Source organism: Carassius carassius, chromosome 3, assembly GCF_963082965.1.
Source record: "Carassius carassius chromosome 3, fCarCar2.1, whole genome shotgun sequence".
Classification (NCBI taxonomy): Eukaryota; Metazoa; Chordata; class Actinopteri; order Cypriniformes; family Cyprinidae; genus Carassius; species Carassius carassius.
In genome coordinates this window covers 40,628,252-40,649,204 of record NC_081757.1, presented here as the reverse complement: position 1 = coordinate 40,649,204, position 20,953 = coordinate 40,628,252, and the positions used below count along the sequence as shown (strand labels likewise).

Here is a 20,953-nt window from a genome sequence, read left to right as displayed (position 1 = left end):
TTTAAAAATTTCAATGTAAAAAAAAAAAAAAGTACATTTTTGTGATGACGTAGGTATGAATTTAAACAAATTAGCATATCATGACCTCACTGACTGGGTCTTCAACCCGTGCCTTCGGCCGCATAATTGCAAACCTAATTTTGATGCAGGCTATATAGACCACAAACAAATTTAAATCTTTGTCAAAAACATGTTTATTGCATGAATTTCAGGTGAGAAGAAAAAAAAATGAGGTACTGTTTCACTTGCATCCACCGCTACGTGTCAATGCAACCTACAAATGAGAGACCCTTTACTTTGCTTTCTTGGGTTGTCACTTTTTTGTGAAAAAAATCCTGTTTGATTTGAGTGACAAGTGTTCATTGAATCGATTGTAAAATCGATTTTGCATGTCTAAATAAGTTTTATACGGTAAAACACACCAAATATAGGTAAAACCATGGACAACAGGCAGGAGAAATGTAAAGATTACGTAGATGTAAAGACCAATATTTCTGATGATTTATTGGCGTGAAGTTATGTGCACAATGACAAACAGGAGTGCAACATTTTCGAAAAACAATAAGCAGAGTGGACTGCCATAATGCAAAACATTTACTGCAGGCTTCAACATGGCTGTGTTTACGATTAAATTTCAACAACAACAAAAAATCGCATAGGCGATTTTCTAGGGCGAATTTTAGGTGTGCATTAAGGAAGCTGCCTTATGAGCCCCGGTACTTCACAGTCTGTGTTCCATTCCATATCGCTGCGCGCACAGCCGTGTCTACACAACTTTCAAAGGCGGACGAGCTAAACACGCTCATTGTTCACCGCGTCATTGTATCCGCACCATCTGCGCGGTCTCAAAAAATGCCCGCACACGGATGGCGAAAAGGACATAATCCAGACAGTGTGCGGACGGCCGAAGTATACTTGATCTTTATCAGTGACGCACGATGTATGTGGCATTGCATTATAAGGTTATGTTAGCCCATCCAGTTGAAGCCACTACAAAAAAAAAAAAAAAAAGAGAGAGAACATCAATGTGGAGAAGATCTTGTTTACATCAAAACTGAAACCAAGCCGCTCACACAGAACGCATATTTCGCGCATTTTCTAGAGGAACACCGTTGGACTCGCGTTTCGCACAAGAGAGCCGCATGTTTAGAAAGACATGTAAAATTAATGTATTTAATTTAATTTTCTAAAAATATCTTGAGACTTTATGTTGGGGTTTTGTTCCCCATCCCACTGCATCTCATGTTTTTAAATGAAACAATTTTTATTTATTTAACAATGCATGCATACATGACGCTGTTTTGTTTATAGTTCTTTAAGCAACTTAATTAATAATAATTGGTTCATAAACATTATTTTAAATATTATGTTTTTTTCACAGTCATGTATTTGAATAAACTTGCAGTGATATTTTTCTCGATGCACTATCTTTAGGCCTCAGAAGAGAAGCAAAAAGCTTTCTTCACCCTAACTGAAATTATGCATATTAAATTCAAATACAATTCGAATTTTGATCATATTTAAGTAAAAAATTCAAATTTAGTTTTTCAGCTACTTTGACAGCCCTAGGCGATTCAAGCCCGAAACTGTATGAGACTGAATAACGGCTAAATTCACATTTCTGTTGTAAAAAGAGAAACATTGTGCAGAAGTATTATTTGCTGTTATGCGTGTGTGTGTCCTGGCTCAATAGAAAACTAAAGGGTGCCCAAGCTGCAGTTGCTCTGTGACACCTGTTCAAAAAAAAAGAAAAAAAAAAAACCTGGACGGTCGCCACGGTCACTGTTTTTAGACTAGATGGGAGAAGGGATGGGAAAAGATCTGCAAATTTCCAACCGGCAAGTCGGTCTGACTAAATCCAAAAAAAAAATAGTCGGTCGGGTTACGGCAAACAAGAATATTTTTAAGGATGGCCTAAGCTACTGCTTTTTACTTCCTATTGTGCATGCATTGTACATAAAGCACAGTTAATGAATTGGCGCATATTTGATGCATCTTTTGATGTCAATTAAACTTCTCTGTCGACTTCTGTTGTAAACCACACTTTTAATTAGTCTGGAGTACCTGTTAAGTCTAAGGTAGTAAAGTCAGATCGCCGTTTGTGGCAGGTCAGCACACTAAAAATCTATCAATGTTAAAACCTTCACAATATGTTCAGTAATGTTTAAATGTCTGTGCTCAAACAATGTTACACATTGGCCAAAGTGAGTGCTTGAAGGGCCCCTCTCTGCCAAGGGACACAAGGGAGCCATTTTGCCATGCTGCATGACTCATCAATTTCCAACTTGCTCTTTACTTTCACCCAACCTGATGTTGCAATCATGCAGTAATGATGGCTGCCATGTCCTCACGTCCCCTCATACACAGTGCTTTAATTGTGTTTTAATAAGTGAGCTAAATTCAATAATGGACTCATTTTGGTGCTGACTGATGCCAGAAATACCACCTTGGTGTTATGCTGTGCCATAATTTTAGTAAATGATTGTGTTTGCAAATGACATGAAGTTAAAATACCTAACAATCATTAAGTGACACCTAATGTTGTGCTTCTGTTTGATTATTATTTTTTTTGTTCACAGTACATCTTTGGGGAGTTCAGCCCAGATGAGTTCAATCAGTTCTTTGTGACTCCCCGCTCTTACGTTGAGGTAAAATAATCACATGCGTGAATACATCCTAAACGCACATTAAATGTTAAAGGAAAAAGTTCACTTTCAAAATATAGTATTTGCCATTTTCTACCCTAGTTACAGTGTTTAATTTGTTTCATTCCAGCTTTCATGTAAATTTAAATAAGTGTTGGAACGTCTGAAACTGAATTTCTATGCTTTCAATGTGCCAGATAAAAATGTAACATTACAGCTAGTGTAGGAAATGGTACATGTAAGTTTACTTTAAATCTTGATCCAATTTGTTACACAAAGTATGTTCATTTGAGTTCAAATACAGACACATTTCTATTTTGCATGTTACATTGCCGATGTTATGCCACTGTACTCTCCATCTACCTTTTCACTCTTTTTGTACAAAAAAAAAAAGCAAGTCATTATTTAGCAAACTACATTCTCCGTCTATTTTGACTGTGAATTAAACTCCAGTCTTCCACTCCGAAGTACGCTATAAACAAATTTGGGCCTGTTTAGTTCAGATAATATGTATTTAAATTTGTAGGTTATGAAGGTTTGTTTGTGTATATGTACACATTTTATTGACTTGATTTCACTTAGTGATCTCATGTAAATTCCTTATCAGCTTCCCCCCTTCAATGATAAAGTCTCCTGCGTCAGCCACTCCTCAGGTAAGATCAAAGCCTCACTTTAAATGTTGCTACATGTACTGATTTAGGATTAAAGATATGAGTTATAGATTACAAGTATGGAGCCAAAAGAGTCTCAATAAAGATAAATGCACACACTACATTCACATATGCACACACAGGATTCATACATGCACACACATGATTCATAAATACAAACACAGGATACACAAATGCGCACAAAATTTACAAATGCACACACAAGATTTTAAAAAGCACAGAAGATTCACAAATGCATACAAAATTCAGAAATGCACACAAAATTCAGAAATACACACACAATTCAGAAATGCAAACAACATTTACAAATGCACTCAAGATTCACAAATGCACAGGACAAGATTCAGAAATGTATTTCTGATGCACACACACATATATCTTGATTTACAAACTGCTTGCGGTCTGTGAACTTCACTGCATTTGTGTGTGAATTTTGAGACTCCCCTGACTTGGCTCGACACACAAATGCCTTTTTTTAAACAGGGAATGATCTTCAACCAATCAGATATCTCCCTTGTTTTAGCCAATCACAAGAATGCAGCCCACGTGGGGGATTGTTTATTTATAAGCCACTCAGCAAACGACTCACTTTCCTCAGCGAACGATTCACTTTCCTCACGCAGCGAACGACTCCCTTTCCTCAGCGAACGACTCCCTTACCTCACGCAGCGAACGACTCACTTTCCTCACGCAGCGAACGACTCACTTTCCTCACGCAGCGAACGACTCCCTTTCCTCAGCGAACGACTCACTTACCTCACGCAGCCGGAGACCCACTTTTCGCAGTCGGAGTGTCACTTTCCTCTCGCAGCGGACCACTGACTCTCTCTTCATGTAGGGACCGAATATTAGAATTAAAGTGACTTCTATATTGCATCCAAAAGAATATTTAGATATATTTAAATATTCAAAAAGGTGTAATTTTTTTTTACTTTCATTAAAATATTTCAATAAAATGAAATAATTGCCTATTGCAAATTTATGAAACTTTTTTTCTGCAGTCACTGGGCTATATGTATTGAGACATTTTTAAATTTATATTTTGTAAAAAATAATAAAAAATAAACCTGAACCTTGTAATCTAAACATCTGTATTTTCATACAATTTCATAAATAAGTAGGCTATAATATGCCGCACCACAGGCATATCGCCCTGTGTGAACGCGTTCATGTGATTGGCTTATAAGTAAACAATCCCCCACGTGGAGTTCGTTCTTGTGATTGGCTAAAAGAAGGGAGATATCTGATTGGTTGCAGATCATTCCCTGTTTAAAAAAAGGCATTTGTGTGTGGAGCCAAGTCAGGGGAGTCTCAAAATTCACACACAAATGCAGTGAAGTTCACAGACCGCAAGCAGTTTGTAAATCAAGATATATGTGTGTGTGCATCAGAAATACATTTCTGAATCTTGTCCTGTACATTTGTGAATCTTGAGTGCATTTGTAAATGTTGTTTGCATTTCTGAATTGTGTGTGTATTTCTGGATTTTTTTGTGCATTTCTGAATTTTGTATGCATTTGTGAATCTTCTGTGCTTTTTAAAATCTTGTGTGTGCATTTGTAAAATTTGTGCGCATTTGTGTATCCTGTGTTTGTATTTATGAATCATGTGTGTGCATGTATGAATCCTGTGTGTGCATATGTGAATGTAGTGTGTGCATTTCTCTTTATTGAGACTCTTTTGGCTCCATATACAAGATACTTAACCACAATTACTGTCACACAAGCACATACACAATAGTTTTCATGTAGTATGTGTTAACCATAGCTTACATCTTCACACATGGAAAACATTTTAAATATTCATCTGTCCTGTTCACATCCTAATCCTTAATTTTGTAGAATGGTCTTCATTCATCACTGAGTTGAATATAAACCTCCTTAGGCTACCCACCCATCTCTGTAGTTTTAATAATCTTTCCCAGGACAGTATCATATTGCCCTCTAGGGTAGTTGTGACCTTCACCCTCATCTGTATCAATTATTTAGGAGGTTACTGCACTCCTGCTGTGCCTTACATAACGGAATCATTGAGACGGCAGGTTTGCGGTGAGTTTTCGGTCCACTACACAGTGCCTTACTCCTCTGTTTTTGTTGCAGAACTCAACACTAAGGTTTTAAACACTGACAGCTTTCTAAACTTTCCCCTTTTATCAACCTTAAACTCTTACTACTTATTCTTGCCTGTCCATTTAATCTTTGGAGCTTTGCATGCCTAGGCGCCGGCGTGTCTCTGGCGCATATGTGCATCTACCTGCAGTGCTTGGAGTTGATGGGAGGCTTTTGACATTATTTTTATTACTTTTCTGGAAACTCTCTTCCAAAAGGCTTCGCATCTCGAGAAGTGGCTTAAGAATATGACTTCATGGACCGTCTTTCAGGATCTCTAACTCAACCTGCTTATGAGCCTGTCTTTCATGCTTTCCTAAAATAAAACCTCTAAAATGAATACTAACAAGAGGATGTGGTCTTATCTATTCATTTATCCATTGCTTGGGATCTTGTTCCCATGATGACTTTAGGTTGCTTTGATTTAGCTGATTACTGATTACTTTTAAGACTCAAAGTCTTACAGTAATTGTGACTAACGCCGTTTCATTCACTTTAAACTATCCTTCACTGCTTAGCCTGCACAGTTCAGAACCACAACCACTTTATATGTATCCAATCAAATTTGTTGTATTTAATTATTAACTACATGATTTGTCGTGATTACAAATTTTAGCCTGAAGTTCCCTGTAGAAATGCCAGTTTTGCTTAGCCTTTTTACATGTAAATCAGTCTAACTGAAATGTTTTTATCTACAGGAGAGGACTACCAGCATATCGAGTTTGGCGTGGATGAGGTAATGAATGCAGAGTCTGTGGCAGTGAAAGACTCACTGTACAAAGTCTCCAGCACTCTTAATCCTCAGGCCCCTGAGTTCATCTTAGGCTGCCAACCATCTCAGACGGCCCTTCCCACAGCCACACCAGTCGCTGATATCCCAGATGATGCTGACTTCAACTCCCTATGCTGCAGCAACTCTGAGACTGAGACTTCAGTCCTGGGAAGCCACCAGGCCTGCTCAGACATGGATGGGGTTTCGGGCGGCTTAGGACAACGAAAGAAAAAGAAAAAACGACCACCGGGATACTACAATTATCTGGAGGGTTCCAACAGCAACAGCACCGGTGTAGCTACAGATGGAGTTGGGGCCTCGGGCCTGGTTAACGGACATTCTTCAAATGCTCCTCAAATGCTCATGGTTTCAGAGGACATGGTAGGGGACGTGTTATCTGGGGCTGAGCTCATCCCCCCAAATGCAGTATCATCCAGCATATCCACACCCCAAACCGCCCCTCTTTCCCATCAGAGGACTTTTGTAAGCCCTGACAATTCGACATTGGACTTGACGAGCGGAGCTGCCTCTTTTTCAGACAGAAACGGAGCAGCTTCATCTACTTCTTCTTCATCCTCTCAGAGCAGTGGGGTGGCACAGAGTGCCAGGACTGCAGAGCAAAATGCAGAACCCCCAGCTCTAGAGAGTCCAGTACTCCTGGGTAACAGAGGGCACAGCTCCTCTCCTCCATCTCCTCTTCCCCCTGATGCTGCTGTGGCCACCCTCACAACCACAATTCCCGCTACTACTGATGAGAGGGAGGCCGAGGGCTCGGGGGAGGTTAACGGGCTGCCAGAGACTGCCTCAGCTGCCAAAACCGCAGACGGACTCCAAGACCCGTCTGAAACGGGTGAAGTGCAGTCAGCTTCCTCTGTAATCCCTCTTTCCTTAGACTCTGAAGTTCAGCCGCTAGTCTCGCCCAGTCCCATTGCAGCACCTGTGGCAAACCCCCCGAAATCCTGGGCCAGCCTCTTCCACAAGTCCAAGCCTCTGCCTGGAGGTCCTCAGGCTTACGTTGAGGTGAAGAGCGTGCCTGCTGTGGTCGCGTTCCCTCCAGCTGACTCAGAGTTGCCTGAAAAGGCCAATGAGGTTCGCGAGGGCCCCATCCCCGTGTCTGAAGACCCTATGGCCCCGAAATTGGCAGGTAAAATGTGACATGACAGTGTTGGAGGTTTAGAATCCAGACTGCAAAGAATGTTGTATTGCACATAACAGCTGTTTAACATCTATGTACAAATTGTCATTTACTCACCCTCATGTTCTTCCAAATCTATCAGACTTTGTAGTCCTCATACCAGAAATTATGTATTTAGTAAGCTATGAAAATTCTGTCCCTTTATCCTGTTCCACTAAAACTTATATGCTTTAAACGTTTGTAAAGACCTACTTAAAATAATCCATGTGATAAATGGATTTAATTTAGCCTTAACTTTGATCATTGCACATACATGGAGCATATGAAATGTGGTAAACAGAAGTTCTCATGCAAGCACATTTGATCTTATTTAATGTGTTCTATGTATGTGTGTTGATCAGTTTATATTCATCTTAATTCTGTTCATATATAGTGATCATGTCTCTTTAGAAGACTTTGATTAAACTGCTTGATTCATACAGATTACATTTATATTTCTTTTATCAACTTTTTGATGTGTCTTTGGGTCAGCCAACTTTAAATAGAGGAATAAATATTTATGTTTCATTAAATATCTAGGTATCTTAATATACCTTAGATATCTTTATTTCTATTTTGAAGATATGGATTCTTATGGATTTGGAGCAAAATTATGGTGAGTAATGATGACAGTTTAAACTTATGGGGTGAACTATCCCTTTGTGTTTTTGTCTATGTTTTAGAAGGTTCACGTGATCAAGGCCCCAGCTTATATTCAAATGACAAATATTCAAACCCGTCAAAATAAGTTCTTGTTTTTTTTTTTTTTTTAAAGCATGTTTTTTTTTGTGTTCTGCTTTGGTACCGAAATTGGTACCGAGAACCTTGGATTTTCACTGGTATTGGTACAGAATACTGAAATTTTGGTACCATGATGACACTAGAACTAACTTGTTACCTTTTGTAGAACATAAATGTTCAGTGTTTAAATTTCTGAAAAGCTTACTCTCTTTGCACCAAACCATGTGCCATTCTGTTATTTATATCTACCTTTTAAGAATCTTCACACAGATCTTTTGCCTACAGTGACTGTTTATTGGGACTGCATCTGTCAAGCTAAAGACCAGAAACAAACAAAAAAAAAAACAATGAAAGTAGTCCATTCATCTTGTGTGCTGTATTCCACATGAATTTGGATATTACTTTTTTCATATACTGTTTTTCACCGTCTATATTGTAGAAAAGTATGTACTTTTGGATGCAGCCAGTGATCTCTTGCCGTATAGAAGGATACTGAGTAAATGTTCCTTAGATTTCCCTTTTGTATTTCAGAAAAGGAAATCACAGCCTGTGGGTTTGGAACGATATGAAGATGAGTAAATAATAGCAGAAAAATGTATTTGTTGAAACTAATCTATTTGATTCTGTGATTCATGTTTCTGTCCACAAGATGGCAGCAGCATGTTTTGCTGATCTGCTGATGGCACCCATAAGCCCTCTCTGCGACTCCTAAACACTTCAGATGGGTTATTAGGGCGTATTTGCTCATAATTCTTTTAAAAACCACATTTCCACAGCCTGTTGCTCAAACTAATAATGACGGATCTTGAGAAAAGGCCCACCCAGGTGCTGTTTACCCACCATATTTCCAACATTATTGCTCAGAAAGAGAATAAATGGGAATCCCAGTCTGTCTCCATCTAAAGTACAAGAGCAGGGTGGTTTTAACAACTGTGACCTGATTTTGTGACCTTGGAACCAATCACAGGGACTCTCCACTGCATGAAATCCTTCTTTGGGTTTCCCCTGCTGTTCCTCAAATATGAGAAATCTTTCGCAAGAAAAACTGTGATAATTTCAAAATCTCTGTCTTATAAAACGACTGTCTGGTGTATAGACTTGTCGTATTGTGATTGGAGGTATTCTATTGATCTCAGCTTTGGCTTATGTGCCACTCGAACATTATAGACTCTTCTCCTTTCCAAATTCATGTTCTGTTGCATAACAGGAAGAGTTTTCTGCTTGACTGATGGCATTTATATGACTAATTCAGATGTGTTTTTCTTCAAGGCAGCTAATGGAAATGGCATTTATGATCTTATGAAGATCATCTCCTTTTTTATTATACATTTGTTCTTGTGCCAAAAATATGATTGTGAAACAAGTGTCTTTTTGTCAGCATTCCTTTTGTCATTTGTTCGTCTCTTCTGATGCAAGACATTTGGACAGGCACTAAGTGAAGAGGAGTCTCAGATCTTTGTCCTGACCATTGGCTGCCCTTGTATGTTATTTTTGGTTTTGGAGGGCCATTGTTTCTTTTTTCAAGGCTCTCCAGGTGGAGTTCTGCTCTAGCTGCTGTTTTGAGTTAGTCGTGAAAGTGATGTGACCTGGTTTAAATCTATCCAGCCAAAGTCACACAAAGCTGCAAGCTTAAATTAAAGGAATTACATTTACACAACCCTCTACATTCATTGTGAGTAAATCACTCGCATATGCTACTAAATTTGAATTCTGGCAACTAAATAATGGCTAATATTAGCCAATGGCAAATAAATTCTCAGATTTTACTCCCCAGTGTGAGAGTTGGAGGCTAAGTATAAGTTTAGCACAGATATATTTTCACTCATGAACACTCTCTGCCTGAGTGCTTCTGAGTTTGTCTGCCTGAGCGCTTTCTCTCACACATGCAGAGAGACCGAGAATTGACGTGCTACATGTAAACAATATTCTTTGTTGTAGTTGAGTTCCTTTTGGAGTTCAGCTTTTAAGAACTGCCGGGTTTTCTGTTAGAAGGCGGAACTAATGAGCAACCAGCTATCTCATTGGCTGACGCTCAACTATTATCTTCCCTGTTTTGATTTCAGCAAATCAGTTTCTAGCGAATGCATACAACTTGATTAATATTCATAAATCCGACAGCACATTAATTCTTGCTGCATTTAATATAATTCTCATTAGTACAATTCGTGTAATTTTTTATCTTTTCAGTATTTGTCGGTTATTTCCCAATTTTTTACAGAAACGCTGAATGACCAAAAAAGCACCCACCACCAGTCCGAAGTTCAGTTAAAATGACTAATATGCATACATGGTTACTAAAGTTCTGTCATTAAATAATACTTGATTATCATATTATAATGCTTGACTGACTAATGTTAAGTGTACTTTTGGATATGTAAAAAAAAAAATCTGCCATTTTTACAAATATATCTATATCTCAATCAGTCCGGCGAGTAAACAAATAAATTGCCAATTAAATTAAAATTAAATTACCTTTTTTTAATTTAAAAATTTCAATTTAAAGTTAAAACCTTTTTTAATTCTATTTTTTTCTGGTATCACTTCGGCCACACAGTCTGTTGACCATTGTTAACCAGTAGCCAAATAGCTACTACTTTTTTATTTTTATTATTTACTTATTTATTTTTTTACCTTCCAGTCTGTTCCCAGTTGTTGTTGTAGTTGTTGTTTAATCGTAAAATTGGGTTATTTTAGCATTCAAACCAGCTTGTCATAGAATCATTAATGTCTTATAACCAGTGGAAGAAAAAGGTATTGCTGTTTTCAGTTCTGCTATGCATGTCACTTTAAATCTATTCCAATATTGATAAATTCAAAGTTCCACGTTACCATGGGAGCTGTACCATTGTTTCAGTCTCCCTTCCTAGGCGTGGTACAAAATTCTCATTTTTGCCACAATTAGCTTCATGTGCATCAGTCACATGATGCAAGGTTAGAGTGAAGAACATCACATCTTTTATTCTTACTCTTCAGATTGACAAGTTTGTCTAGATTTGTGTCTTTAGACTGTTACTTTTAAATGGAAAAACATCTCCTATAAATGCCCCCCCCCCCAAGGAAACACTCACTCATGCAAGGCTTTGTAAAGATGCAACCCATCTATTACTTCAGCTTGAAAATATGTAGTTTTGTAAATCCCTAGTATTTAGTCCACGAACATTGCTAATTTTTCTTTCCATTTGTCAGAATTAATCGAGAATGTGAAGTTGATCCACAAACCGGTGTCTTTGCAACCAAGAGGACTGATTAACAAAGGAAACTGGTGCTATATCAATGCTGTATCCTTTTTCTTTGCCTCAGTTCTTACAGTCTTACTGATGTTCCTTAATACTGAATTGATAAAGCCATCTTGTCCGGTTTATTTATTTTTCCTTGACACTGAGCTTTAGACCCTGCAGGCCCTGATTGCATGTCCCCCCATGTATCATCTGATGAAGTCTATTCCCCTTTTCGCTGAGACTCAGAGACCCTGCACATCCACACCCATGATGGATAACTTGTAAGTTTTAGACTATTTTGCTGCCCTTAAGTAATAATTATTTCTGTTATTACACTGTTGTGGACTGGATGTGGAATAAGTCAGAACCTGACATCCATTCTGTGTGTTTACTTGTTTAAATCCTACAGGAGACCAAAGTTAGAAATGGGCTTAAATGATCGTTTTTGAAGTTAGGTATTTTCTATAGTGCAGGATTGTCATATGCCACCACATCCACAGCATACATTGTTTTCAGACTTCACTGAACTGGAAATTCTCCATTCAGAATAAAACTTTACAGGTTTTGAGTGGTTTAAATTGGAGTGAAATATGAATTGAAGCATCTGTTTATTCACTGATTCTAGATGTATCATTCATAATAAATGAACAGTCTTTTAGTTTGCCTCCAAGTTTCAGATTAGTTCAGTTAATCAACACATCAAAACACTGCAAATGCACGTCAGGGAAAAAAAGTAAAATTTTCTTGGACCAAGTGCACCCTTCTGCCTACTATGACTATATATATATATATATAAATTAATTAAATTGGTGTACTGATTTTTCTTAAAATTTTCGTGCCATTTACTGCATGCAATGAAATTAGAGAATAACTTATTTGTTTCTAATATGTTGACCATAATCTTTTGTCTTGCAGTGTTCAGCTTGTGAATGAGTTCAGCAATATGCCTGTCCCTTCCAAGGCTAAACAGCAAGGTATTGTCTTTTCAGAGTTGATTGATTAACTCTTTTTATTCCCTGCTCTATATTTGATTATATTCTTTTTCTTTTGTAGCTGCTGGAGAGAAGATAATGAAAGATCTTAGAGTGGGTGCTCCTTTTGAGCCCACATACATCTATAAACTCCTCACCCTCATCAAATCAAGCCTTTCTGAGAAGGTAAGCATTATGATGACTGGGCTGTTTTTAATAAAGCCTATTAACAGTGGAATTTGCCAAAGTCTCGTTCTTTGAAGGTGCCCAGTGGTACAGATTTTGAATGTCTTCTTTAACCTAAGAAAAGTACAACTACTACCAATTTAGTTCATGTAATTTTTAGTAGTTATCCCCACCAACAATTTACCTCACCTCTCAACAAAGTCAAAATGATAGACACTCGTGCTTGACACATCCTAAGACAAGACCTTCCTGTTCAGTTTCTTTTTGTATCTGTCTGCACATTCACTAACATTCAGGAATGAGTGTCTTCTTGAGTCAGAAAGTGCTTACGAACAAAATCAAAACTGAAAGATAAAGAACTCAGTTAATGAGCTGAATCTTTGGTTTCACAGTCTTCCGGATCTGGAAGAACAACAGTGTATCTAAGGAATACTACCTTTGCAGACAGTTTAGAGAGGATAGACGGCATTAGGGCACGGCCCGAATTGGACACTCCTTTGAAGAGGATTTCCCACAATCCTACATGTGCCAATTGGCAGTTGATTTGAAAAAACAGCAACGTTATTCTTGTTCCATGTGCGTTGGACTTACAGAATTAAATTATAATGTGGTTCTCGTTAGGCTTTATGGTGCATTGGAAGCCGCTGCTTTCTGAAAGTAGTACCTTCATTCAAAAGCTTAGTCATTGTCTGACTGGTAACTGGTTTTTGTTTGGAACATAGTCAAAGAGTGTGGTGTGAGGTGTGGACTGTTAGCATGCGTTAATGATCTCTGTTTCTCTCTCAGGGTCGCCAAGAGGATGCGGAGGAGTACCTTGGTTTCATTTTAAATGGACTGCATGAGGAAATGCTGGCACTGAAAAAGCTTATCTCTCCACAGGAAGAGAGTACGTTCCCTTCTTAGTTCAGCATTAATTGCAAGGGACATCAGGCTCTTGACTGGTGTCCTGTCCACTCTAGATAATACTCTATTCCTGACTGCCTTATATTAACTAAATTGTCTCTTCCTGCTTCTGAGCAGAAGCCCCCACACCAAATGGTCCTGAATCTCAGCCTGGAGTGGAGGAAGGCCCTACTGAGGAAGATGAAGAAGGTAGTGATGATGAATGGGAACAGGTCGGGCCAAGAAACAAAACCTCAATCACCCGGCAGGCAGATTTCATCCGCACACCAATCACAGATGTATTCGGTGGCCACATCAGGTAGTGCACATTTCCACCTCAGCTATTGTCCAGCTGGTACTTTGTGTATCTATAGTGTAGAAGTGTTCACTACTTCAAAAGCGCTATCTGGTCTTAAAGGCTTTAGAACCAATGCTGTAGAGTTGTAATCCTCATAACAGTGGCTTTATGAGACACTTGACCTCTTAAACCACAGTAGGTAGATAGATATGCAGCACTTCTGCAAGAAAAATAAACTTGTGGAAAAGAAAAGCCATTGGAACCAGGAATTCTCCTTGGCCTTTTCATTGGCACCCACTGCACACTGTGGTATGACACAAGAGCTCAGAGAGTGTGGTGCCATCTTCAGCCCATCCTGCTGCCCTGATGCTCCTCCAAGCTGTGTGGCTTGAGCCATTACAAACAATTCACTGCAGAATAGCAATCCCTGTGGCTCACCACCACCGCCCAACTAATTTAGGTGGCTGCAGAAATGCAGACACTTGAACGTGGGGGCGTCAAGGCTTAAATGAAGACTTTTCTCTATGTGTTTGGGACTATGGTTTGGCTATGGTGTCTTTTGGTTGACTGATGGAGAATTGAATTGCGTAGCTAAGCCTTTCTTTTGCTTTCCTGTAAGAAACCTACAGTTTTGGCTTTCAGATTCATAATAGCATACTATAATTTGATGGACTGTGATGGTTTTAAGTCCTCTAGGGCTTATTACTTTTTGTTTAAAAATTATTATTGTTTTTTTTTCTCAGTTGTTTCTCACCATAAATATAGCAGTGGTAGCTGTCATGGTGCTTCATTATAAACAAACTTAGCTGCATACTTTTTTCATTTTACTAGAAAATTATGATTCATTTGTAGGGATTTCCTTTTGTTTGGAAACACCACCAAGTTTCTCCCGTGCAGAGATTACAAACTATTTATTTATTTTTGTTATTTTGGTTAGTTTTTAACAAAAACTTACTTGTTAGAATTAACAAATTTTTTTTTTTTTTTAATGATTGGCACATTGAAGGCTTTGAAAATAACTAGACTAGTCATCATTTGAAGTGGAAGTGAAGTTCATCAAACTATATTTTAACTAAACTATAACTTTTTTTTTTCAGAAAAATTCAGTGGTTGCATGGACATTTTAATTGCAGATTTAACATTTGTAGATGGTCTAAAGCAAAAGAGCTGTAAATTCAAAATCTTTTAGAGCTTCTTGTAATTAAGTTTTCAGCATCAATTTGAAAAAATGAATGTATAAATTGGTGTATACAATTTTATTTACGGTACAAGTCATGTTTGTGAAGGTTTTTTTTTCTCTTCATGTCAGCTATAGCATGTTACCTATTCGTCTTATCAGCAAGGCATATCAGCATACTTTTTCATACCAAGCCTATGACGGCATTTACATTTATGGCCATTATCAGCCAATTACGATGATACCATGCATCCCAAATAATTATTTAATATTGTTTAGATTGACCTTTTTCTTTTAACAGGGAGTAGTGGTTTATTAATTAAATATAGAATTGGTCCACTTTTCTAAATTATTATTTATTTATTTTTTTGATAGATCTGTGGTATACCAGCAGAGCTCAAAAGAGTCAGCCACCTTGCAGCCCTTCTTCACGCTGCAGCTTGACATCCAATCCGAGAAGATCCGCACAGTCCAAGAGGCCCTGGAGGTACTGGTGGCGCGGGAGTCCGTTCAGGGCTACACCACTAAGAGCAAGCAGGAGGTGTGAATCATTATCATTGTGTTTCATTATCACATTAGTTTTTCTGTGGGCTGTTGATGTGGCTCCCTTTACTGCTTTGATGTTTCCCATTGAAACCTAAGAAGGATTTTAATATCATCGCACTAGCTGTCCACTTGTGTTAGAATTGTGTTTCATAAATATATTAAACAATGTGAAACTTGTTCCTCATTTGGTTGCTCAAATATTTACTCGTAGTGCCAGAGATCAGGGGTGGTACTAAGGAATAAGAAATCAACCTACAAATGGCTTATTATGAACTCTTCATGTCTAGAGTGGATAGGAGAAAGTATTAATGTTGATGCTAATGAAATTGAAACCCGTGGCTGATTTCCTACCCTCTTTTTCTGCTTCAGATTGAGATCAGCCGGAGAGTGACTCTTGAAGAGCTTCCTCCAGTGCTGGTGCTTCACCTCAAGAGATTTGTTTTCGAGAAGACCGGTGGATGTCAAAAACTGGTCAAGAATATTGATTACCCTGTCGATCTGGAGATCAGTAAAGGTGCTCGTTTCATTTTTATGAAACTGTTACTGCTGTCACATTTTAGCAGGTTTCACCATCTACTAAATGAGATTGCATGATTTCAGTTGCGCTTGTTCTTTATTAAGTGATACCAGGAGAAAAAACCCACTGTTTCTTTATTCTTTACTCAATTTCACTTGAGAAACCCCTCTATTTTAATGGATTGTTCCAAGATGTGATAAGTCATTGCTTTGAAAATCTGGTGAGAGTGATTGTTTATGAGCAACACTACATGTGCTCTCAATTCTGCTACCCACGAAGAGACCAGGTTCCCCCCAAAATATGAACCTGACCAAAATAAACGAGCACTAATGAGGGAGCAGAATAAATACTTCTCTATTGTGAGTAACTTCCTGCTGATTAAAGTAAGCTAGATGTCACTCAATCCAATTGGGAACCATACATTCCACTCTGCATGTTAGTTCATATGGACTTTATTTAGAACAGCTTCTCTGGATTCAATTTATTATGTTTTCTACACACATGATAGTTTTCAGAACTATCAAATGGATCACACTAATAGTTTAAGTTGACCAGCCGTAAAAACAGCTGCTGCATATTAGAATGATTTATCATGATTTTCAGATCTCTTGTCACCGGGGGTGCGGGGCAAAACTCTGAAAGGCCAAAGAACCTACAGGCTCTTTGCAGGTATGTTTGTTTTGGTTTATTCCATTGTTATACTGCAACTACACTTCTACACAAGTCTACTCTTTGTGGTGCAGTTGTGCATTAAACACTAAATTCTAAACATTCTCTGACCGAACAACTAAAAAGACCATTTCAACACTGGTCTTTAACACCTTAGATCTGAAAAAGACTCCAGAAATCGGTGTGGAAAAGTGGGACTGTAGGGAGTAGGAAGCAGTACTTTATTCAGCAGTTCTTCTGAACTGCATTAAAAGCAAGGCTGAAATGTTGGCTATCATTAAAAAAAAAAACTCTATGAATGTTAGCAATACTGTTTTTTTTAAGACGATGCAAGCAGCATTACATCCCAACATGAAAACAGCGGCGCAACTGGTGTTTATGATAGCAAAGGAAACATGTCATATTAATTCCGTGAGCGGGGGACAGGAGCACTGGAGTTTATGTATGGATGGTTTATGTATGGTTTATGTTAAGAAGAAATCTCTAGCATTAATTATCATGGCTTGTCTTGAAAAACGAAGAAGGTAAAGTTTGAAATGGCTGTCGGTGAACATGTCAAACTAACAATCAAAGAATACAGATTTTAACTTGGAGGAATCTTTTAGGATTTGAGACAATTGTCTTTACACCCTTACTAGAGTAAACTACTCAATTAGTTTTCAGATCTTTGATAGCTGAGATTTTAAAAAGTTCTGCTGAGTCACAGACATTACTACATGTGAAGAAATAGGGGAAAGACATCCAGGCTTGTTTGCTATGAGCTTCTGTACACAATGATGTTACCAAAGAATGGCCCTCAGCTATACTGCATGGCGTACAATTCCCTGCCCGATGATTTATCATTTGGACCTTTTCCACAGTTAGATACTAATCCTGTTTATATGAGCTTACCTGACAGGCCTGTGCACAAAAACTTATATTATGGCTTCCAGCAAGCTGTCGTCAAGACGTCCATCCTTCCAGCACTTTCCTATTTGCTGACTAGTTAGGCCTTGTCTTTCTCTTCTCTGCCCCCACAAATGACATACTGACCTGTTTAAACACACATGGCCTTCCCTTACAGGGGATGTTCACCTTTTTCCCCCGCCTCCAGGAGTGAATTGTAGTTTATTTTTCTTTCCTGAGTGGGAAAAAGTGGCTCCCTGCTTGTCAAAAAGTAGTCTGTCCAGCAGTTGCCATACCAGTAAATTTCCCCAAGCCTATTTTCTGACTGTTCTCACAAGTTTGAACATCTGGTAAGAGTGGAAAATAGAGATTGTTGTCTCTAAACTTTTCATTTAATCGTCTGTGATTATAGCACACATGATATTTCACATTTTCTTACCGTAAATGTTGCTGGCAGCCAAGCATTTACTACAATAAGTGTTGAATGTGTCCTATCAAGTCTGTATTCTGCCAATTTTCCTGTGCGATTGATATAAGAGCGCCGTTAATTATCTCAGGTTTGTTGTAGTCGGAGAAGAGGTTTATAATGGGTCTAAAGGTTGTTTACTGTATTTTGGCCTGTGAAGCATGTACAGATTTTTGTTAAAACAAGCTCCAGGTGCTCAAAGTTACATGTTAATGTAAAAACATGTTTTTAGGAACCTATCAAATCCCCTGTTGATGTGCAGGGGTTGTGTAATAAATGGTAATTTCATCTGTCAGGCTTTTCAGTGTGAAATGGTTGAGACTGCCAATCAACCCAACAACTGTTTAAAGTTGTATCACTGTAGTTATTACACTTGTTATATATATTACAATTATTTTTGCTATAATAACTAAGTAGTAATGCTCTTTTAAATGCTGTAGGAGTTAAATGCTTTTAATCAATTTGATCTATTTGGGACTCAAAACAGATGATTCATAAGTTTCATAATCTGAAGCTGTTTTGCACTGAAGTCAAAAACAACAGTCGAAGGTAAAATAATAGTCAGAAATGTGACTAATCCAATCTGGATTCATTATTAAAAACCCAATATATGCACACCTGTGACCGCACGAGTTGAATTGTGTAACGCTGAAGGTTGCAACATTGTTTAGCTACTGTAAACAACTAAACTTCTGCTGCCTCTTGATTTGTTTTGGACCCATCTGGCACTGTATTTTCACACAGCTAAACAGAAATATCTACCATGCTATAGGAGTGGCAGAAAAATCTATTGGTGTGAGTTTGAGTTTTGTACATGCTGAGTCCCTTGTGTTTTCCCGCAGTCGTCTATCACCATGGGAACAGTGCCACGGGTGGCCACTACACTACAGATGTCTTCCACATCGGTCTGAACGGCTGGCTGCGTATTGATGACCAGGCAGTGAAGATCATCAATCAGCATCAGGTGGTGAAGCAGACTGCAGAGCGCACTGCCTACCTGCTGTACTACCGTCGTGTGGACCTGCTGTAGAAACCATACTCGTACACACAAACCCACTCTCTCTCTCTCTCTCTCCTTTCTCTCTCACACACACACACACACACACACACACACGTTTACATGCAGACACTTACACAATCTCACACACACAACCACGTGTCTCAACAGGAACACTGCCCAACTTCACGATTATCCTTTTTCCCTCAACCCTGCTATTCCAGAGAGCCAGCTTTTCCAGTCTTTTTTTTTTTTTTTTTTTTTTTGAAGAGGAAAAGACATCAGACGTATCTAAAAGACTTTCCTGTAATAGTGTTTTCCCCCTCCATGCACGGCCTTGCGCAGGTCTGGAGAAGCTGAGGGGAAATATGTTAGCACTGCAGAACGCTCCAGTTTGGAGACACAGAACTGAATCACTTCAAATGGCCGCTGCCTCACATTTGACTGGCCAGAGTGGATCCCAGCTGAAAAAACTCAAACCAGTTGAGGCTGATTTACTGCTGAAGAAAATCTTTTTTTTTTTTTTTTTTCAATCTAATTTTTTAAATGGCATAGGAGAAAATATGAAGTGTTTTGCCTTTTAGCAAGAGGAGATGTCGGTCTAATTTGCAGCAGTTAAGTGGAGCCTGTTAAATTCTTGACTAGAGCATCAAAGTGGCCCAACACCAGCAAGCTACCAGAATTTGTGTAGATCTCAATGTAGGGGTTTGTCGCAACTCCACCAACACCACCACCACAACCTCTTCTCACCCCCATCTCTCTGATGCTTCAGATCTAGATTGCATTTGAGTTTTGGGAACAACAAAGATAATGGGTGGGAGAAAGGGTGCAGCAGTGTGCTGAAATGGTAAAAAGTAAAACGAGAAAAAAAAACTAAAATTGGCTTCTTGGTTTGAGACCTTCAGTGTGATTTTTGGGTGTAGGATTAGAATTACTATCTTACAATTTTAATGCGCTTTAGGACATAAATGATTACAAAAGCTTTGTGCATGGTAAAATATAAAACCGGACAATTGAAAAAGGCAGATGTGCATTGTTTGTTCATTTCTTGCCGATATTTAAGTTTTAAAAGTATTAAATGCAAAAATTTGAAACTTGGCGGCGGTCACCTTGATCAGCTCCCTGGGGTTGTGATTTCTTTTTTTTCTTTTTTTTTCTTTAGACTTTTTGTGTCGCTTCACTCATTTATGCCAGCGAGATACCAGAGATGTCTGATACTCCATCATGAACATTGACTCACTTTGTTTGAGTGAGCTGTAAAAAAAAAAAGTGCCCTTTCGCCATCTTTCATTAGTTCTGTTCGTTCTTTTCCTGTATTGTACGAGTAAAGTGTATACGCTGTCCACTGGCTGCCTTTTGATATCAGTAGAGCAGCAAGAACTGAGCCACTCCTGCCAAGTTTGGAGAGGGAGCTGTGTTGAGATGCATTTCATTCTGTATGTTAGCCTGCTCTGAGCAGTCAGCCTGTAATATACATGTTGAGGCTCCGTGTGCAGCTCTGAGGATAATATCTCAGAATGGGTAGCTAAAAATGTCTCTTACTACAGTTAAATTGTTGTGTCGCACAAGGTGAGATCAGCTTTGCCTGATGAAGCCTAAAGTGTGACCAGAGATGCACACAAACAGCAAATCATGTTTGCGTCTCTTTTAGGGACCTTGCGTCATCAATATAATACCTTATTGTATTTTTTTTTCTTCATTCCCCATTCACATATTTTCTGTTCCATTTAAATTTATATTTTGAAAGGAAAATGAACCCAAGGTTAAAGCACAACAATGAATAAAGTTATACAAGTACCATGCTTGACCCTATTTATTTCAATTGGACTTTTTTTGTCAATTTTCCACATAATAAAAGTATCACTGACATGAAGAAAAGTTTTTATTTTTTTATAACTAACACAGTAACTATGCTTTACTTTCCCAGGCCCAGAAAGGATAGACAGGTTTTTTTGCATTTTCTGCACTGAGCTGAGATTGTTGATAGCCGAAATCATCATCATCAAGTGAGCTAAGTTGTTAAATAAAAG

General features: G+C 38.4%; 1 protein-coding gene across 2 annotated transcripts in view; it reads left to right on the top strand.

Moving 5' to 3' along the window:
* LOC132126905 (ubiquitin carboxyl-terminal hydrolase 10-like) overlaps positions 1-20,725 on the top strand; it is a 35,056-nt gene extending 14,331 nt beyond the window's left edge. The window contains exons 2-15 of one of the 2 annotated variants that reach the window (XM_059538499.1): positions 2,580-2,648; positions 3,253-3,298; positions 5,305-5,364; positions 6,123-7,340; positions 11,298-11,389; positions 11,501-11,610; positions 12,245-12,303; positions 12,383-12,486; positions 13,273-13,372; positions 13,507-13,687; positions 15,219-15,384; positions 15,759-15,903; positions 16,510-16,575; positions 18,769-20,725. In XM_059538499.1, coding sequence (XP_059394482.1) covers positions 2,580-2,648; positions 3,253-3,298; positions 5,305-5,364; positions 6,123-7,340; positions 11,298-11,389; positions 11,501-11,610; positions 12,245-12,303; positions 12,383-12,486; positions 13,273-13,372; positions 13,507-13,687; positions 15,219-15,384; positions 15,759-15,903; positions 16,510-16,575; positions 18,769-18,956 — 2,604 coding nt within the window. In that variant the 3' untranslated portion in view covers positions 18,957-20,725. The remainder of the gene's footprint in view (positions 1-2,579; positions 2,649-3,252; positions 3,299-5,304; positions 5,365-6,122; positions 7,341-11,297; positions 11,390-11,500; positions 11,611-12,244; positions 12,304-12,382; positions 12,487-13,272; positions 13,373-13,506; positions 13,688-15,218; positions 15,385-15,758; positions 15,904-16,509; positions 16,576-18,768) is intronic. The other variant, XM_059538509.1, reaches the window with a different exon arrangement.
* The last annotated feature ends 228 nt before the right edge of the window (positions 20,726-20,953 follow it).